This window comes from Agelaius tricolor, unplaced genomic scaffold, assembly GCF_023055355.1.
Source record: "Agelaius tricolor isolate 1412-34295 unplaced genomic scaffold, bAgeTri1.0.p SCAF_6, whole genome shotgun sequence".
Lineage (NCBI taxonomy): Eukaryota > Metazoa > Chordata > Aves > Passeriformes > Icteridae > Agelaius > Agelaius tricolor.
The window spans coordinates 30,917,953-30,938,736 of NW_027269266.1; the positions used below are offsets into that span (position 1 = coordinate 30,917,953).

Here is a 20,784-nt window from a genome sequence, read left to right on the forward strand (position 1 = left end):
AAATGGTAGACAAGTAACACTGAAAAAATAAAAATCACCTATTCAAATATCAGAAGTGGAACATCTGAAAGCCAAAAACAAAAGAAGTGCAAGTGAATGAGTTATTACACAACTTCAACTTTCTCTAAACACTGTGGAGACATCACAGTCTCTACAGGTCCAGGCAAAGAGGCATCTCATACTCTTAAAAACTGCAATCACATGCAGCTTTTGTAAAGGGAAGTTTTCATACTGAAATAATTCTAAGAGAATCTACATCACACTGATCAGTGCCAGAGAGTCTCCCCTGCCCCTGATTTGGTGTTTGCAATAAACTCTGAAATGTTAAGGCCATGGTAATGATTGCCCTCATTGCCCTGGAATCAGATCAGTCTGGTTGTCATTTTTAAACATGACCAAGCTGAAAAGTTCTGATCTCTACCAATTACATAAAGGACACCAACCAAACCCCCACCTTTTTAAAGAGCACAATCTTTTGTCATTTAGAGCTCTGTCCTAATAGCTCCATTGCTGCTTTTAGAGGACTGAGAGATAATTGAGGCTGGAAGACAATATAAACAAGTTGTACTTGAATTTGCTTTGCAGTGTTGTGGTGCAGCATGGTGAAGCTCTAGTGCATTAGAAGGGACAGCTGAGTGCATTCAGCCACCCTCACCTTTGTTTTATGCCAAGTCATACAGGGAATATTTGAGTGGTGCTTAGGTAAAGGAAAAGGAAACCTGCAACCCATCAGAAGTGAGTAGTAGCATGTTCAGAAAGAAAGCAGACTCAGCCACAGAGCAGCCCTCTGATTCTCCATCTCAAATGATACAATTAGACTACATACCTAAATCAATCCATCTATCAAACTCCAATGATTTGACAATACCTTTAACATTTAGCAAGTCTCTGAAAAACGTGATCTAGAATAACTTACTGATTAAATTCTGCAAATTTTAGCACACAGCTGACACTAAAGAAACAGAAATGAACTACTCTAAAATTTAAAAGTAGTATCTGACGACAATGAAGCTTGGTGAGCTTCAGCATGTCACTTACAGATGTTAAGGCATTCTTCAAGCCCACTATTTGTGCAGATGGAGATGAGGATGCATCGTACTCCAGCATCTGCTTCAGCTTTTCTCTCTCTGCAGATATGGTGCTGAAAGCTGACCTCAAGGTGAAGTAAACTAGAAGCATTTCATAAAAAGGGACGGTTAAAAACAGCAGCAGCCAATTGTATACACACTAATTACATAAAACTCCAATAAAGCATCATTTATGGTGACAGAAACAAGAATTTAGGTCGAGAGATCCAGGGTGGGTTACTAAAACCAAGTAATATTAATCAAGGCTATAGGGTAGATTTTTTGTAGGAGACATGTTTATGGTGAAGGCTACTGTGTTGACTATATTAGCCACAGTCAAAATTACTCTATTTGTGACAGGTGGCAACAGAGCTAACTAACCACATCTGCTCTTCACTTGCTTTTGTTTCCCAATAAGCTTGAATCTTCAGATACTCATGACTCTATTTCATATTCCTCTACAAGAAGAAGAGATGAAAGGAAAAATAAAATCAAATAGGAAAAAAAAAATCAAGAAAAAGGCAGCTATAACACGTATTGTGCCACAGCTATAGGGTTAGTAGTTTCCCCACAAGCAAGTCAACTGTGGTGTTGGGTTTTGTTATCTCTTTCTGTGATAGAGAAATTTCAGCTTGTTAGATGATTTAGTGACTCAAAGGGTCAGATCCTGAATGTTGTACATGCTGTGCTGCTACTTCCTCTCCTTCCTGAGGCACTATCACCAGCCCAATACATTTAAATCAGACAACAGATCATGCAGTTTTAACATCACTACAGGGGGGTTTATAGGGGAAATGCACTTTTAGAATTTTTTTCACCACTACGACATTGCATCTTCTCTTTAACCACAAGGAATAAAAATTTATTTGAGCAGTACTTGTCGGTGTAAGTTTTCAACATTCATCTGACTGGAGCATTAGAGGACTTCTGAGGACCTAATCAAGCCCTGAAATACAGCCATGAGACTTGCCAATGCAAAAATGAATCCATTTACAGGGAAATGAAGATAGAAAATCTGAGCATGGATGCATGAGAAGGGCAAACAACAAGAAATTCCTAACACTTCTCTCTCCTAATCATCCACTCTGAGTTAACCTGAATCTTCATCATTTCATGAGTAGTTATGTAACCCAATTTGGTCTTCTGAAAAATTATTTTTAAGGTATATTCCAATACTGCAAACCATTACCAAAGCTAATTCTTATACTATCCAAATAAATCTTTAACAGTATCATAGGGTGGGGAAGGAAATATGTCCACTGTGATCTATTCTGTTAGGCTTTCTTTTATATATAGATAACATGACCAGAATCTTCAGTGACCTTCAATGGCATTTCATATTTTGTATACTAACTTTACTTTTCAAGAATTTCTGCCTACTAAATAACTAGTGTTACATTTCATTTAATTTGTATCAAAAAGGTGACACAAGAGGTTTCTCCGCTACTTTTTCTTGGAACAGGGGTGCTATGAAGTAACTTTAGAGAAAAATTCTTTATCCTCTTAGTAAAATGATTCTGCAGTCACTACAACAAAGTTAATTGTCCCTTCAAATGTGTGGATCAATCTAACCAAAATTTCTGTCCTGGGCAATTCAAGTAAGATGATCTTGAGTAGGTGATTTCTTTGCTCTGCTTAACAGCAACTTTTCCCACTGCATCCCACCCTCACTTCTTCTCTTCTGGAAAACATACGTCAGTTTTGACTATAATTGGCTTTATGAAGTTTACTACTTACATACATTCCTTACATAACAGAATCAAGATACATCAGCACCAAAGGGGAACAGCAAGCAAAGAATGCTTGCTGATACCATCAACCATTATCTGTGCCAAAGGGGAAAAAGCCAACCCTCCCAAAAGCCTTTCAGCTATAAATGCTTAAGTGCCTCCCTCACCAAGATCACTTAAACAATAAAAATGTTTCTGGTGCGCGGGTGATGGAACAAAGCACTTGCTAATGAAAAATGATTTTGAGGGAAGAAATATTTCTAGTCAAGCTCCCCCTCTGGCTGCTTTGCATGATTTACTCTTCTGTATTCACTAAAAATAGGTTACTACCATAGCAACCCTTGCATCACCAACAAATGTTGACTCTGAACCACAGTGAAGCACACAGAATATAGAAACATAAATGCACCCATATGCACAAATATGCGTGCAAGCACAAGAGAGTAACGCCTGCTGTATTTCTAGCAAATGATTTTAGGTATTTTACCTTTTGGCAACAAATAAAACAATCTAGGCTTTTAGCACATAAAACAAGAGGTAGTTTTCTATTAAATAAAAACTGTAAAAAGTGGTGATTAAGCCACCTTTTTCATACTACTCAAGATCTCAACACTTGCAATTCCTCAAGGAAATTAAAGGAAGGGTGTTTTCTAACATTCTCAGAAGTCATATCATTATCTAAACTGGGATGATATAAAACCATTTATAAAAGACAATTTCATTTACCTTTATGTGCAACGTGAAATAAGTCCTCTTGCATTTTAGTAAATTCTGATGATGTTTCAGAGCCATCAGAGTAATTTTTCTCCTCTACAAAATCTATTGTAGATAAGTTTGGATTGGAAGCATGCAGTCTCATAGGGGCAGAAAATACTGAAGGCACCTGTAAGTAGGATAGTAATTTGTGATGTTTTCATAAACAAAAGAAAATCTTGTTTTATTGTACCCACTTGGATTCCATGTTGGAGACACCAAAAATGAAAAAAAAAATACTGTCAATTATCAATTTAAACTTTAAATGGATGACACCTGGCAAATGAAACCAGAGATATAACTTCGCCCAAGGTGCCATAATGGGAGATTGCCAAACTCAAGAAAACAAGCCCATTGAGAGCTGTTACATATGCTAGGTTATTTCCCCCACTTATAAGTATCTAATCACATGCCTTCTGGGTGCAAATGTGCACAAAACTATCTAGGGAATTTGCAAAAATCTGTACTCATTTAAAAAAAAAAACAAAAAAAAACCAAAAAACTCCAACAAATTAGAGAAGACTGACAAATGGGTAAAAAACGTGACCAGTGTCCTGAAGGTAACAGGAAAGATATTCTATTGCAGATATCAATGACATCACATTTGTGTTTTGTCTGATATATTACCACTTAAAATGAGCTAATACAGGACTCTACTTAAAAAGGATTAGTATTTCCTTAACTGGTCATGCCAAGTAGTGATCAATAACTAAGGTTTGGAGGAAGGTGGGCTCTGAAAGGACTGAAGTTACCTGTAACATTCCTTTAGCCTCTTTCCCAACAACTCTGGATCGCCACCTCCTGTGTGTTCTCTTTTCCTTCTTTGGGCTTTCAAAAGGTCCAACCTTTTAACAACACACAAACAAAAGCAATAGAGACTGCCATAAATCCAACAACGCTAAGAAACACCTCGATTCTTAAGGATGTGGGGTTATTTTTTGGAATTGAAAGGGAAATTAGTTTTTGGTTTTGTTTTTAAAGAACAAACCTGCATAGCATTTATAGCAGGCGCTGAATATGTCCTGTGAAGAACATCCATGCTCTGTAACAGCTGGTTCATTTCCAGTAAATATGTGTGACAGTTGGAGAGGTCTGTTTGGAACAAGAGAGTATTTTCAGTTGCCCTAAAGTAACAGACACACTGACAGTTTTCTTTCTTTGTAGCTTAATCCTATTTTGATTGCAGCTAGCTTAAGTTATTCATTGACTAAAAGCATTAGACTGCTGGATAAAATGATTGTATCCTATAGTCAAGTTTAAATTCAAAATATTGAAATGCATCTATGTGGGGTGTATAATGATCATGATATCTTCTCCTTGCTGGGTGCAGAAAAATGAGAATAATGTGATAATTTCTGCAGTTTGAAATTTGTCAGAGCTCCTCATGGTGAGGGCAACAATGCCACAGGCATCAACACTGAATTGTACATTCAGACCTAGAGGTGAGGCTCCTCTGCATTAGAGATGAAGCTCACTGGTAGGTAGAAATTTAAAAAATAAATATCACATAGACATTGCCAACATGAGAAAGATCTTCCTGCTCTTAGTAAAGCATGAAAGCAGAAGGTGACTTTCAAGTACAAAGACTTAGTGCTTTTTAAGTTACTAGGTTTTGAATGTTCAAATCTTACTACTGAACATGATGTTCCTATATAAAAGCAAATGTACTGAAATGGATTGGCTTCTTGAAGAGCTGCCTGCAATTGATACCCCCACATCCAAAATTACCAGTTCTTTTGAAAAAAAAGTGAGTAACCACTTAATCGACAACCACATCTTTCCTTCCTCCAGTTTCAGAGAAAATTCTAACAGTAATGACTACTTAGTGTATAATACTCTCATTGTTAAGGAAAAACTAGGGAAAATATTAGGCTACTTTCAATTTTCTTAAAATATAATTACCTCTTGAACATTTTTCCATGTCTTCAGAAGACTGTAGCCAAGATGAAATCCTTGACTCATTACTCGAAAAAGAAAACGACAAATTACCTCCAGTTGATGTTGAATTCTGTTTGGTCAAGCTGCCTGCCTGTTCCAAAGAAGAACGAGTAAAGTATTAACACACAATATTTTAATGTTTTATGCACAAATTCTGACAACCAGCACTTGAGGACGATGATCATGGACAAGGACTGAAGGCACCAATTACATGGAAGGGAAAAAAGTGTACAATCCAGACTAGGTATATAGTCATTGAGCACAATGGCATGATAACTAATGTAACTGCTGTCCACAAACAGCAGAAAAACTCAAGGAACCATGAAAATTTGCTGAAAACTAAATTTTGAGGAAGGGCAAAGTTCTGCATAAATTAAGTCAACACAGTCTTAAACTACACCAAGGGAAATACAGGTTGGATATTAAGAAAAAGTTTTCTACTGAAGCAGTGATAAAGCACTGGAATGGTCTGCCCAGGGAGGTGGGGGAGTCATCATCCCTGGATGTGTTTAAAAAAGGACTGGATATGGCATTGGTGCCATGGTTTAGTTGAGGTGTTAGAGCATGGGTTGGACCCAGTGATCTTGAAGGTCTCTTCCAACCTATTGACTGTGTAAAATAAATAAAGTACTGTATCTGAAGAGGACCAAATTCAGACATTCTGTTCCTCCTCCACATTTCCCAAAGAAGCCCCAAAAGTAGCTAAGATGTAACACACACATTTGTTAATGCTATTTTTTCAGTGGAAAAACAAGATATAATTTAAAATTTTGATGCTAGATGTCATTTAAAATTTGACACAAGTTTGAAAGACTTCAGCATGGATTTGGCTCAACAGTCCTTAATACAGGGATGGCCATACACCTTATCTGGGTAAAGACCACCCTTTGACAACACCTCCGTAAACATTTTCACACTTAGTTCAATTCCAGCAGTGCCCATCATCAGATGCTCCAAGAGGTGATGGAAATTCTGTGTAAGAGCTAACTGAAGAGTATAATTATGTAGCTTCCAATGGTAAGAAATTTTTACCCAGTATATTACCAGTTGATTGCGGCCTATAATGCTGTTTTCTTCTCTAACCTAACTAGAAATAATAGCCATTCAAATACCTAATTATTTGTACATCTTACTAAACCTTTCATTTTCAATAAAACCCAGGTAAGAAGATGCACAAATCAAATGCTTTGTCAACATCTTATTAATAATCAGTTTTAGACTGTTTCATCCTAGTGCCTTTACACAGCCATTTTACTTATGGTTATGAGAAAAGCTGACTAAATTGTTTGGCTCTTCTCTGAAGCATACAATTTACAAACTTCATTACAGCCTCCTGCTCACCTTATATCAGAACTCCAGTAGTACTAATTTTAAATCTATTAATAAGAAACTTCATCTACATGTCACTCAGCTGCAGCCTCCTTAGTTGGCCTTTTCAAGTTTACAGCATAACCACCAACCTGAGTTTCAGAATAAAATAAAATGCACCATCCATGTGATGTCATTTGGTGTTCTGTCAGTATGCAATAGCAGTAAGCATCAGTGAGCACACTTGTTTTTAAATTAATCAATGCAGCTTAGCTGGCTTATTCCTACATAAAGCTGTCCCAGCTTTAGTCATATATTTAGACATACACATACATACACACATATATATCCAAATAATAATCTCAGCACCTTTAAAAGCACAAGTAAACTGAATTTAATGATGGGCAATTATATTGGCATTTTGTGAACCAATTTCACATTTATCTCTTCATTAATTGGCCTCACCTAACCAGTTTTTCCAGAACTCAAATACATAAGTGAGGTGAGCATGAGGAAAGAAGGAAGTAGGGATTACCAAGAAGCAGACAAGAGAGAGCTTGTGTAGCTCCAGTTTTCATAGTTTTGCTTTGGATCAGCACAGTTAAGCTTTAGAATCCAGGAATTCCACATAAAAATGTGTGGATAACTACACCTGTCTCTCAACAACAATAAAAAAATGTGGAAACCAATCAGGTGCTGCTAAAAGCAAATAAAATGCAACTCAAATTTCACTTGATATATATATTTCTCAAAATAACCTAAGTGCTGGAGTGATATCAACTAACACCAAGCTATGGCTGGTGTAAATTGGCAGACTTCCATTTAGCTTGAGCACAGCTAAGGTGATTAACTGCAGCTTAAGAACTATCCCCTTCTATTTTTCACATGAAAATAAGTAGGGCTTCTTTGCAGTGCAAATCTGGATTAATAGTCTGAATTAAAGTCTTTCATGCCAAAGAAGAAATGGTTAGTTTCCTGACAGTAAGCAATAGATTTTAGATATGCTGATCACATAGGTTTCTTTGGTTTGGGTTTTTGGTTTTTTTTTTTTTTTTTTTTTTTGAGGGCGCTAGCATAAATATACCACGGACTTTGCAATGTTCCACTTCTGCCCTTGATATTCTGCTCCCCTTCTATCCCTGCTGTCTTTCAGGAGGAAACAACTGAATGTCCACAGGAGACTTGCCCTTCCCTTGCATCCCTGCTGTCTTTCAGGAGAAAACAACTGAATGTCCACAGGAGACTTGCCCTTCCCTTGCATCCCTGCTGTCTTTCAGGAGAAAACAACTGAATGTCCACAGGAGGCTTGCCCTTCCCTTGCAGGCAGTGCCTCAGGAGAGCAGGCTGTCAGGAGAGCAGGCTGTCAGAGCCCTGGAGCTGCTGCTGGCACACGAGGTGCTGCAGACAATTCTCTGCAGGGTGAGTTATTGTTCCTTCAGCTGCCCACTCACACAGACCCCCTCCTGCTCCACCACCAGCAAAAAGCTGTTCAGACACACCTCTGTGTTTGCTACAACTCATTCTCAGTCACAGGATAAAGCGAGGAACTGCGGGTATTGGGGAACGAGCCTGCTCAGATCATAAAGTAATTACACCAGGGAAAAGCAAGCCTTGGGCAGAAGCAGAACAAGAAGGGCATTGCTGCTCCAGAGTCATTCTGGATCTGGAGCTGACAGAAACAGTTACTACATCTCAGTTGTAGTAACACAGAACAGTTTGGGTTTTTTTTTGATTCTCAAAAGCAACCAGTGATTCTACACTAGAGCAGAAGAGCTGCTTTGGGTGAAGGTCAGCCAGCCAATGTACAGACAGCTGAAGGCACAGAGGCTGTGTTCAGGCACAGAACACACACCATCTTCCATGAAACTGTAAAGAGGCCATTTATGGGGTTGGACTGAGCATTTGTCAGGCCATTTGTGAAACTAATTCACAGACTTTACCAAAAGAGAAGTACACTGCTGACTGGACCCATCCAGACCCCATATCCACCCACAGCCCAGCCCTTGGATTGGTTTGAGTAAAGCTTCTGCCTCAGTTAAAATATAAATAGTGGTCTTCCTGTATAATTCCTTGTATATATAATATATTAAAATATATTATATATTATATAAATTCACATAAATATATATATAAATATTAATGTATATGATTATATATAAATATTATATATTATATAATATAAATATATAAATAATATAACATATGTATAATATATATTCCTTGTATATATAATTTCTTGTATAATAGTGAGTTCATGTATAATTCCTACATACTCCTTAGTTAAGTAGTCAGCTTCATTCATGTAAAAGGAGAGAGGGTTCATAAGAAGGATATACAGCAAAATGCTAAAAGGAAAAAAATACCTAGCTGAGTACTCTTCTGTGACTAATATTCACCAGCATATATCAGACAAATACTGATATATGTCCCAAAAATTATGAGGAATCTAACTCAATATACAGTTTTGAAATTCACTGTGAAAGCACAATTTACTAGATTAAAATAGTGAAAAACTACTAAAAATTTAACAACATCATAAAGGAAACTGCTCAGGTGTAAATCAATAAATAATAAATTTTCCTCTTGACATTTTACAACGTAACTTAAGTGCCACCAACAACTTCCATGACGCTCTTTATTTAATGAACACAAATTAGACTAATTTAATTCCTTATGGAAGCTCATTATTTATACATAAAAACTATTACCTTTCTACTTGGTGCAGAATCACAGAAACCTGGGACAGAGTCCGTGGTAGTAGACACAGGGAAGAAAATGTTATTGGCGTCGTGAGGAAACATGGAGATCTCATTCTGGCGGTACATTCTGTGGTGCCGAAGCTTTGCCACCCATTCATCAAACAGCTCCTGGGACTTCACCTGCACAAAATTTCAGGGTGGATGACATTCACATTCGAAATAACTAACAAAGAAATTATGGAATTTTGTGCTCATTAGACAGCTAGCCTGGCTGACCTTTACTGGCAAAGTATCAGGGAAGTTTTTCTAAGGATGCTCCTACCAAAATGCACATTATATGAGCTTAGGCATGACAGAAAATCAATCACAAGATCAAGTCAAGGAAAAAAGAAACTACAGTTAGCAATTATGCCTTCCAATACAGAACACAATACTAGAGCAACTTACAGATTAAAAAAACCCTTAAAATTTGAATAAAGCCCCTCGCATTTATCATTTCTTAATTGCCATAGTTAAAGCTAGGTCAGTGTTTAATTAATTACAAACAGAAATTTGATTTTCTTGATGTATTTCAAAACAATTTATTCTGCAAGTATAAATCCTCATACTTGACCACAGAAAACACGTCTTATAGATAAGACAAGGATGAAGATACTGAAAATAAAAGCACTTATGCAAGAAATGAAAAAAGCACTGCTAAACATGAGGCTTCTGTTCAGAACAGGGTTACTGATTCTGGGCCCTAAAACAGTGCAATAAGACCTCTTCTTTTATTAAGTGCAAACTAATCTGATGAGACTAAAAAATTATTAGTGCAATTGAGAAACCTCTTGCTATTAAAAAAAAGTGCTCCAACCTACACAGCTAATGGCAGTAGTTTGGGAGCAAGGTTACAACAATCTTGAAGACCTACCTTCAGGTGGTATATCTGCTCCTCTGTATCCAAATCTATACATTTTGTTGATTTCTTTACAGACATGACAGAAAGTCCAACATCAATACAGCCATGAAGTTTTCCTCTCTCTATCTGCAAAAAAGTAAAAGGTAAAAAACCCACAATCACTCCAGATGAAAGCAAAAGGATAAATATTACCTTCTGAAATCAGCATTTCTTCCCCTCTCAACCTACTGTTTAGGACTACTGAAAACTCTATTTGTCATTGCCAACAGTAGGGAATTTTTGTTATTTTGGATACTGGTTACTTTGTAATGGCCTTAAAAGGTTTCAGATCACTTACATCAGCTCGGCATTTAGAATACTTCAAAATCCCTCTGTCCAAAAAGAAGTATCTCTGTAACAGAAATGTAGAGAATTAAAACCAAACAAAACACACACAAAAAGAAAAAGCCACAATCATAAAAATAGCACAAACACATCCTCTATGCTTCCATTTCTCTGGGGAACACATTCTCTGCTTTTATGTAACCTTTTTGTCACAAAACCACACCAAATAAGTCCCACTCAAGCTTTCAGATGCACATTCCTTTCCTACCTTGTGCCAGCCTTTCAGAGGCCATTTCCTCTTTTTCAGCAAGCAGCCCTCCTGCTTCTGTGGCTCCTGGGTACAATTCATTGCTCCCCGGAGTCCTTCTACAATTTCCCAGCTGTCCTGCTTAAACAGAAAATCCAAATGTAGATCTTATTTCTTCCAAATAACTGAATTTTTAAGAGAGAGTCAAGAAGAAGAAGGCTATAAGAAAAAAAGACAAAACCCAATTGACATTGAAATATAACCAAGGTTCCATCTTGACATTTTGTTATGTATCATCAGAGATAAGGTTCTTTTTAATTTTGATAGAAACAATACCACTAAACAAAACATAATTTTTATGACATCATCCTTCATTGAATTTTATATGTATCTTTTCCTGCATGTACATACACACAGTGCATGACCATAGCATAGTCACAATTTAGCAAAAACTTTTTGTCATCAGAGACAGAAAATGCCCTACGTTAAAAGGATAGGTTTTGTAGGTTATGAAGCAAAAATTAAGACACTAAAAATGAAGATCTTTTCTCTATAAAACTCTTTTGTCCATACTCAGTAACTCAACGTTTTTGGTTTTCAAATTGCTGTAAATTGCAGCCTCCCTAAGGAAAAAAAAATAAATCAAACTAAACTAAAAACAATATAAAAAGCCAGGGGAGTACTGTGAGGAATATGACATAAAGGGAAACTACAAGAAAAACAGAAGTCACCCTTCATCAGATAAAACTAATTAAAAGCCAGGAACTCTTAAATGAAAGACCCTACAGCAACAAACCAGAAGAGTCTAAATCTCACAGTATTTTTATTGCTTTTATTTATGGAACAACTACAAATGACAATGAGTAACATGAGTTTCAAGGTTTCTGATGAGAGATCTCATGAATTATTTATTGCCAGGACTTGGCAGATGCAGCATTATAAATAACTGAGAGGAAATGGTATGTGCTAGTACCATCCCCTTAGATTTGAAAGAGAGAAAGAATAATGCATAGAGTATAATAAGAAAAAAGGACTAGTTTGAAGTGCATTAGGGAGAAGAGAACTATTCTAGGTAGGTAAGTACTCATGGTGCTCCCTGTAAGATACATAGGGAAGTATTCCCAAAAAGAGCTTGGCTGCCTCAAAAAAAGACAAACCAAAAACTTAAAAAGAAAAATGAAACAAAATTAAAAAAAAAATCAGCAAGTGTGCTAGCTGTCCTAATTTATCAATCTTCAGAATCCTTAAAATTCACCTCTATAAACCCAGGAAAAAAATGACATCAGGTAATATGCTCATTACTTGTGTAATAAGGCATTACAAGGAAGTCACTTTGAAAAGGTATCTAATAATTCCACCACACTATTGGTGGCACTCCTTTATTTCTGTTATTTTCCTTGTGCCTCGTTTAATAGAACAAACTGATAAGCTGCTCTGCTTTCCTGCTTGGAGTTTAGTCTGCCAACACTCGCCCACAATGAGCCACAAGCAGTGGAAATGCGGGGCTGGGCAGCTCCTGTCAACCAACACCCTACAGACCATCCAGTGATGTTGTACTACCTCAACACATGTCACAAGTGCAGTTGTCCTAACCAAAATTTTTATGAGGGAATACATTTTGTCATATAATTCTAATTAAGAACTAACAGCTACAGCTGTGAGATTAAGAAAAATGTTGTGTTAGTGGTTCTGTTTCTTTCTTCTTGAAAGTAGCCAGAAGAACTTAGAAGCTGTTTTGCCCAAATACCAAGCAAGCTACTTCTCTTGTCATGCCAAAATATATTAAACTGCAGTACCCAAGCACTTTGAATTAATCTGGTAGTGGTGAACAGTGGATCTTTTTCAATATTCTAGTGTTGTACCTAATGAAAGAACTTTCTCCAGTTTTGGGATCAAGATTTCACAGAGTTTGGTTAGGCATAAACACAGTATATCATTGATTGCAGGAGACAAGCAGAAATTTCATCTCAATCAAGGAACTTTTACAGCATCATCGATCATCTTGGTTTGGAAGGGACCTTACAAGATCACCCAGTTCCAACCTCCCTGCCATGGGCAGGGACACCTTCCTCTAGATCAGGTTGCTCAGAGCCCCATCCAACCTGTCACTGAACACTTCCAGGGCTGGGGCATCCACAAGTTCTCTGAGCAGCCTTCAGTGGTCTCACAACTTTCACAGTAAAAATCTCCTAACAGCTGATCTAAATCTCCCTTCTTTCAGCTCAAGACCGATCCTGTCTGTCCTATCACTATGTAAAAAATCCTTCTCAGTCTTTTTTATATGTTCCATTAAGTACTCAAAAAGGCTGCAATGAGTCACCATGGAGCCTCATCTTTCTGTAAGGATAAGCTTAGAAAGAAAGGGACTCCTGAAATGAGACAGACCCATGATACTGCATGGGTGAGGTGAAAAGAATCAGCTGAGAAATAGCTCAGCCAATTGCACTCATCTGGAATAAACACAGTGTTAACAGTTTTGATCAGAATACAATTTTTAAAATTCTTTTTAGTACAGAATACAATGTTCACTGCATTAGAACTCCAACTTTGCCTGAGCCTCTCCTGCAGTCCAGACACAAGGTGTCTCTCACATTCCTGCAGGAAAATCATATTTATTACAGTTCTCCAGGTGAGCAATGTATCCTAGAGTGTGCCTTCTCAAATAAAAGGTGTGAAAATGGGAAGAAAATCTGAAGTGGAAGCACTGCTTCCCCTCAAGCAGGCTTGACATCCTGCCAAATCTCAGGTAGAAGGCAAGTCTGCTACTCATCTCTCTACCCTGGGAACCTCACACTTCAATTGTCAGCTGTACATAAAGGTGGCTGAGTTGAAATAGAAATGGATCCTCTTAAAAGCTCACAGAATTAACAGTTTGGGGACCTGCTGGATACATGTGAGGTGGCATGATGGATTAAGAGAACCTGGTCCTCTTCCATATACATCCTTCCAGATGAATCCAACCTTTCCCACCTGAACAAACTCTCACATTTTTCAAAAACACTGCTGCTGTGACTGGTTTTGCTTTTCCACCAGACCCTACAGATCTTGACCAGGTTTTTTTGTATTGTGAGAGATTTGACACCTCACTGAATGAGGAAAAAGCATCAGCTGGCTATTCCTGGGAGCAGCTGCAGAAGTGAAAGAAAACTGCTTACTCTCTAAAATGAAGGCAAATGAATCAGGCTGGTCGATTATCATCTCTACTCATCCCTCTGAAACAGCAGAGGAGCAAACTGGAGACAAAGGATTTCCTGAAAGCATTCAAATTATACTCCCTTTTGCTTATTCTTACCCCACAATAGGGAACTGAAAGAGATAGCCCAAAACATGGCACCAACTTGAAAAAAAAACAACAGCACCCCCCAAAAAAACCCCCAAAACTCCCAGATGAATGGCATTAACAATTCTAGCATAAGTCTCCTGTCTAGATTGGTTGTGTTTTAAGACTATGACGCTACAAAAGATTTTTGCATCATTATCTGGGCCAAAATCTACCCAAAATTATCAACACTGTATTTGCTGCCCAGGAAGAAATTTCACTTGAGGCTAAGGGAGGAACAAAATCTTTACTTTTCTCAGGTCTAGAGGTGCTCATTTCAGATAGGCACTGAAAAGTTCCCCTGTACATGTTCCTTGGTGCATACTCAGTCTATGGCTGAGGAAAAAACCCATAGATTTTGGTCTTCAGAGATATGTCCATTAGTAGGTAAATGTATTCATTTTCTTAGTTTAATATAATAAAAGCCTTCTCATTTTCTGCAACATTCTGCACCATACTGCTCCTTAAGGCAAATTATTTCAGGGGAAAGTATGAAGTAATGATTCTGAATGGCTCCCAGGCTGATGCTTGCAGTTGCAGCTCCCTGAAGGAAACAGATGACAGTGTCACACTCTCTTTCAGTGCAAAATGCAGTCAGTTGGACCAAATATTTTAAACTGCCAAAAATAGAAACCTACTTTGTGGAAGATAAGGGTTGGCATCAGCTGCAACTAAGGCATTTGTTACGGTTCATAAAATTGGCAGAAATTATTTCGTTTTCTTTTATGGAAAATGAGGTTTTTTAAAACAGTTCTCCTGTCACAAAGCTTTTCCCTGGTGGATATATTTTAAAAGTTAGTTTTAACATATTAGATTTAAAAATAACTAGCACAACATACCTTCTTTTGATCACAGGTCAATTTAAATTTAAGGAAGGTCAACACCAGTTTTCTTTCCTCACAAAACTGAATTTGAGTTGTGTCTCTGTGGAAGAGATCCCTTTCCATAACTGAAGGAGAGGGGAACAGAAAAGCAAAGAGGTGGGAAGTGGCAGTAGCCTCCAACTTTCCACAGGGCTTCAAAGTGAATGTGAATTTAGTGGAAGAGGATTAAGTGTTCACCTGTTCAGTTCACACAGCAGTTGGGCAGGAAACGGGCACCAAATGCAGCAAAGGAAAGAGTGGATCCCTCAAAGTCTTGCAGCCCTGCTTAAGCCAACTCCTTTCTGCATCACAGGAGTCATGCTCCCCACAAACAGCCCTCTAACATGGAACTAAACTTCAGCAGACACAGCAGCCTGGCACTACTGTGCTTCCATATCCCAGCCTCAGGTCACCTGTTTGGTGCTGGCACACACCAGCAATAAAGTCTGCGTGTAGCAAATCCAGAGAGGCTCAGAATTCAGATCCTGCTATTTTTCTGGGCAAATTTCACCCTGCTTCAACTCTTCTTCCCCCCACTATTTTCAGATCTTCTTTCTGCTTAATCAGATTCAAAGAAGTACTGCATCAGAGCAGCAGCACAGAGAAAAGCACCCCTCAGGAAGATCTGTCACTAACCCACCAGCCATGAGCACAAGGGATGCAAGTGTTTGAAGGAGGAATAAGGAGCCCTCCATGGAGCTGGAACATGAAGACAAGAATATCAAAATCATAGCATGTCACTCCCTAACCTGCACAGCACCTGGCAACATCATTTAAACTTTCAGGATACTATTAATAAAAAAGTATCAGTAACAGTGTTACATCCCACTATTCTACCAGGATTTTGAAACAAACACCAAAACAAATCCAAACAAATGAGCAAAAGCTCCTGAAAGTTATTGTACATGTGGTCCTTTTTTGATTAGGGGATTCTTAACCATTTCATACAACTTTAGATGGTTGTTGTTGTCTTAATGGAACACCTAAAGTATTGTCATTTAAACTAATACACAGATGGAAAGGGCAAATAAATGGCATTATTATGGTTCCTTATATTGGCTGTACTAGACAGCAGTGAATTTAGTCATACTCATGTAAATCCTATTATTTAAATAATAAATGATAACACTTGATAGACACGAACTGTTGAACAGACAATACCAATCTTTTAAAATATACTTTTCAAAGGTAATCTCATATGGAGGATATAAAAAATAGTATTGCAGGAAAACAAAAAAGACATCCTGAGAGGAAGGATTTTATTGTTCAGTAATGCACAGCATTTCTCACAAGTGCAGCACTTTAAAAGTCATAAATTGTGCAGACATTTGTCTGCCTTGCCAACTGTATGAGCAGGGCCAGAAGTCCTAGAAGAGCAGGTGCTGTTTCAAAACACAGCTGAGGGCTCCAAAGCTTTTGGGGGATTGGGATGCTCAATTCCAATTAAAATATCTGCCTGAGGCAGCTTCCAAGAGCTCCACTAAGCCAGCACTTGTACAGATAAAAGTTTATGCTGAGCACTTTGCTCATGACTCTGCAAACATGGATTGAGCACATTTAAGTTTAATTCTCAGTGCAGCTGCAGGTCAGCATTTCTTGCCCACAAATGAAGCCTTCTTCAGCAGCCTCACCTGTCAGGTGCAAACACTTGCAGATAGGTCTTTTAAAACTGAGAGGTTTACAGAAAACAGAAGCAACCTTCTTAGCAGGAAACAAAGCAACCTTGACATTTGGCACGCAGAAGCATCATGTTACACAAAATGCTCATTTTGCCATCTGCAGCTCTACAGCAACACCCAGCACAAGTGGGCATTCAAAGAAGCCCTGTGTCAGGTTCATGAAAAATGAATTATCTTTCACACATCCATGCACACCTTTCCTTGGAAACTTGAAATAAACAGAGCAGTTACACAATATTCTACCACAAAAGTACTGCCTAACAGAAAAGATTTGGTATTTCAGGATCAAACCACTGAGACCAAGATGCTACAGCAGCTCTATTTTACTATAAAGACACCATACATACAATAAGATAGAAATCAAAATTCACTGTAAGCATTCCAGTTTTACACATGCCTGCTATTCAGTAATATGTGTTTAATGTATTTGACTCAAAACAAGATGCTATCAACAAAAAAAGAGAGAGGAAAGCAAAGAAGTGATGAAATAAAACAAGCAAGCATCAGGAAAACAAGGTTTAAGAGATTTGCAGGTATCCAAGGAAAACACAGCCAATCTTAGCAATGCTTTCAGCTTGGTGAAAAAAGTACCTGTCGACTTCCCTGCTTGGAGGAGCAGCTGCTAGTACTTCTTGAAGGAGACAACATCTTCTGGGATGCACCAAAGTTTTTTTCTTCACTCATGATCCAATACTATTTGTGTCACATAAGCTCACTTAGAACACCATTAAAAGGTAATTTGGAAAATGTGTTGGAAGACTCCTCAATGAAACACCAAACTCATCTTTTATCCAAATGTAGTCCAGTGGCATGATCTGTCCCCACAGAAACTCCTAAAAGGGAAAAGAAAAAAGAAAAGCCAAGAAGTTGTCAGATGCTGTCTCTTGCTGCCACATTCTAGCATGAGTTATAATAAAGCCTTTGGTTAACACAAGCTGAGCACATAACTATATTTTATAAGAAATAAATTGAACAACCACTTTAAGATAAATTTGAAAGTCTCAAAAAGGAATAATATAAATTTTGAATCCTAAAAACATTTTAATTGTTGCTATTTATTCAGAGGACAAAGTACAGTATCGAGCACCTTTTTACAGATTTAATTTTAAAAATTAATAAAAACTCACAAGAAAGTCATAAATATCTATATGAAATAGCCCAAAATAGATCCAAAGTAAGAGCCAAGCATCCAATAAAATGCCGCCAAAAAAATGATGGTGTAATTAAATAAATGTCTCTTTTTCTCTGTTCCTTGATAATTTAAACAACTAAGCATGGATTCATGTTATAAGGGAAAAAATCCCTCTACATAAAAGAGCAATTCCTAAAACTAGTGAGCATGAAAACTTAGCTGTCTAGAGCTGTGCATGAGCACTTTTACCTGTAATCAGCAAGCTCTATCTACTGTCACATCAGTTGTCTCAGCAAGTGACTGGAAGAATAATTACCAGTCTGTTTAATAACAGTGCTCCCTGCAGCACATGCAAATACAAGCCATGCCAGGAACTCCAGTAACGGAGTCCCACGTGGGTAAAAGCTGTCATGGTAACTGAATACTTTTTAAAAAAACCCAAAAAACCAAAACACAAACGAACAGGGGACATTACAAAAGAGTGATGCTTTCCAAAACTTGAGGTGGAAATATAAATTGTCTATCACTTCAAATTTTATTGCCTCAGGCAATGAATTCACAATTAGGAAGAGTCCAAGAACAATCAGTGATAGAAGTAAGGAAGTTTCCACAGAGAGAAGAGAGATTTTATTGCTGAAACAGGAAGGCACTACTTCACAATTCCCTCACTCACACTGTGAACAACAGTCCTGAGCTGGGATCAGTGATTATTGAAGTTTGCCATTCATTTTTTCCTTGAAGAGCCTTAAATTCTATTCTGAGAGCAGCAGTAGTCTCAGATCCCTAGTAAAATATTTTGTTCATCTTAAGAATTCATTTTCCTTAAAAACAAAACAAAAATACATCAAAAGCCACAGACAAGAAAAACCAACCAGCACACAAAATTAAAACCAGGTGCTATATTTCAGATGAAGACAGCACTCTGCAGCAGAAAACCTCTCTCCCTGTAGCTGTAGTCTGAAGTATCCATCTTCTGAACAGAAACCTTTTCCAATCTACAGTGCTTTCTGGCAATGTAGTTTGCTGTAACATAGCAATCAACATGCCCTCTTTTCACCTGAAACACAATGGCATTTACTTTACCTAGTTAGAAATACTCTGTACCCTCCAGAACAAATCTGTTCTACAGCCCCAGCCTCCACAAGTGAGGTGAGAAATTGACTCTCCTGGGGTTCTTCCAGGAGTGAAGATGAGTCAGCTTAGTAAATATTCCAGGAACCATCACAGAGCTACAAAGACAGTGAGCACAATGAAGGCCAAAATAAACCCCAGAACAGCAACGTGGCAAGCAAGGTCTCTGTGATTTGGGCCCAACATATGGACTTGAGACTGAAGTTATGACTGAGATTAGGAGCAGTGCATTTTGGAGAAGTCCTATCTGGAAGATAAATCTGTGTGGCATTTTATTAAGAACAAGTACTTCAACAGGTTTAGATTTATTTCCATTTTCTTTTTAAAGCAGGTTAGAATAGAAGCATCTCAGGTTTTTTACTGTGGAGTAAATATAAAGGGTAGCTTTCTACTTTACTTGCAAGTTCCATTCAGCAAAAGAGTTTAATGGTAACGTCTGTATTTACAAGAACAGAAACACTCTTCCTGTAAATTCATTGTTCAGATACCCCCTTGAGACTAGGCAGCAAGTGTTCTGCTTCTGAGCAAACACACTTTGCTCAGATAAATCCCTGTTCTCTTCCCTGCTCTAGTTGAGAATGAGCACCTTCATCTTTCACTGGTGACTATCTGGCATTTTGGCAGTGATTGGCAGAGCTCATGGCAAGAAACAGGCTCTGATTTGCAGCAAAAACTACCAGAAACTTTTGCAGCAAAAAGCACTGGGTATACCTCCAGGACACACTAAATTTAAAATATACAATGTCCTTTGCTTGTTCGAACACACAGCACAATAGTTGTGATGTCCTAGAAGTGTCAAATAACCCAAAAAACCCCTAGAGGTCTCTTGGACTTCAGCACAGAGAGAAGCCACATAATCATAGGAATCTTTCTATCACCATGTTTCTGGTGTGGAGTGTAAATGAACTCCAGGTTTGGCTACACCAATGTTTTAGGGCAGAGCAGAGGGGGGCTTCCTCTGCAGATCTCCCGTCATAACAAGGTCTGCACTGCAGGGCAGTCTTGGAACATGGAAGCCAAATCCCTTTTGGATTAAATGTGCTGCAGGACTGCATCCAGTGCTCAAAACACAACCCCTGACTAGAGCTAGTGCTGAGGAGTCTTATGCAGGGGCTGATGTTAGGTCTTCTTCCTAAGTGATTGACTACAAGGATCCAGTTTTACTGCACTGCTCCACTTGCTAACATTGACGTCAGAGACACTAAGAAAGTACTTAAGATCTCCTACAGCAATGTCATTTGTCCTTTTGGAATCAAAAAGAGAGTGATGGGCAGGTTTCCAGAATTCAAATGAGCTGAAGATGACTCACTACCTAACAAGAGGTGCTTGAACAAGGAGCAGGTGACAGGTGAGGTAAATCTGGTAGAGCACACCTGAAGTATTTTGTCAGTCTACTTCTAAAGTGGGGTTTTTGAATTCTCCTTTATTCCTTCAAATAAGTTACTGCATGGGCTGGATGAAAGGCTTTTCTTACCAGCCCTGAAGAATTCAGGAGTGAAAAATGTGTCCTCTCTCCGAAGTGCTTTATTCTATTGGTGTTTCCCAGTAATTTAACTTATTACCTTGAGACTTCCAGATTTGAGCATGAAAAAGTGTATGTCAATAACTATCATGGCCCCAAATCCTCTCTAAAAACTGCTGTGTATTCCAGCAACAATTTTGAGCTCCTTTTAAAAAATTCTCTTCAAGTTTA

General features: G+C 38.0%; 1 protein-coding gene across 5 annotated transcripts in view; it reads right to left on the bottom strand.

Annotated features, from left to right (window-relative positions):
* OSBPL3 (oxysterol binding protein like 3) overlaps positions 1–20,784 on the bottom strand; it is an 86,952-nt gene that overhangs the window by 28,166 nt on the left and 38,002 nt on the right. For 3 of the 5 annotated variants that reach the window (XM_071429203.1, XM_071429204.1, XM_071429206.1), the window contains 10 exons: positions 17,420–17,658; positions 10,989–11,108; positions 10,734–10,787; positions 10,409–10,522; positions 9,505–9,675; positions 5,453–5,579; positions 4,539–4,642; positions 4,303–4,395; positions 3,524–3,680; positions 1,039–1,169 (listed from right to left, as the gene is read on the bottom strand). In XM_071429203.1, the coding sequence (XP_071285304.1) occupies positions 1,039–1,169; positions 3,524–3,680; positions 4,303–4,395; positions 4,539–4,642; positions 5,453–5,579; positions 9,505–9,675; positions 10,409–10,522; positions 10,734–10,787; positions 10,989–11,108; positions 17,420–17,512 (1,164 nt within the window). In that variant the 5' untranslated portion in view covers positions 17,513–17,658. The remainder of the gene's footprint in view (positions 1–1,038; positions 1,170–3,523; positions 3,681–4,302; positions 4,396–4,538; positions 4,643–5,452; positions 5,580–9,504; positions 9,676–10,408; positions 10,523–10,733; positions 10,788–10,988; positions 11,109–17,419; positions 17,659–20,784) is intronic. The other 2 variants (XM_071429207.1, XM_071429205.1) reach the window with 1 other exon arrangement.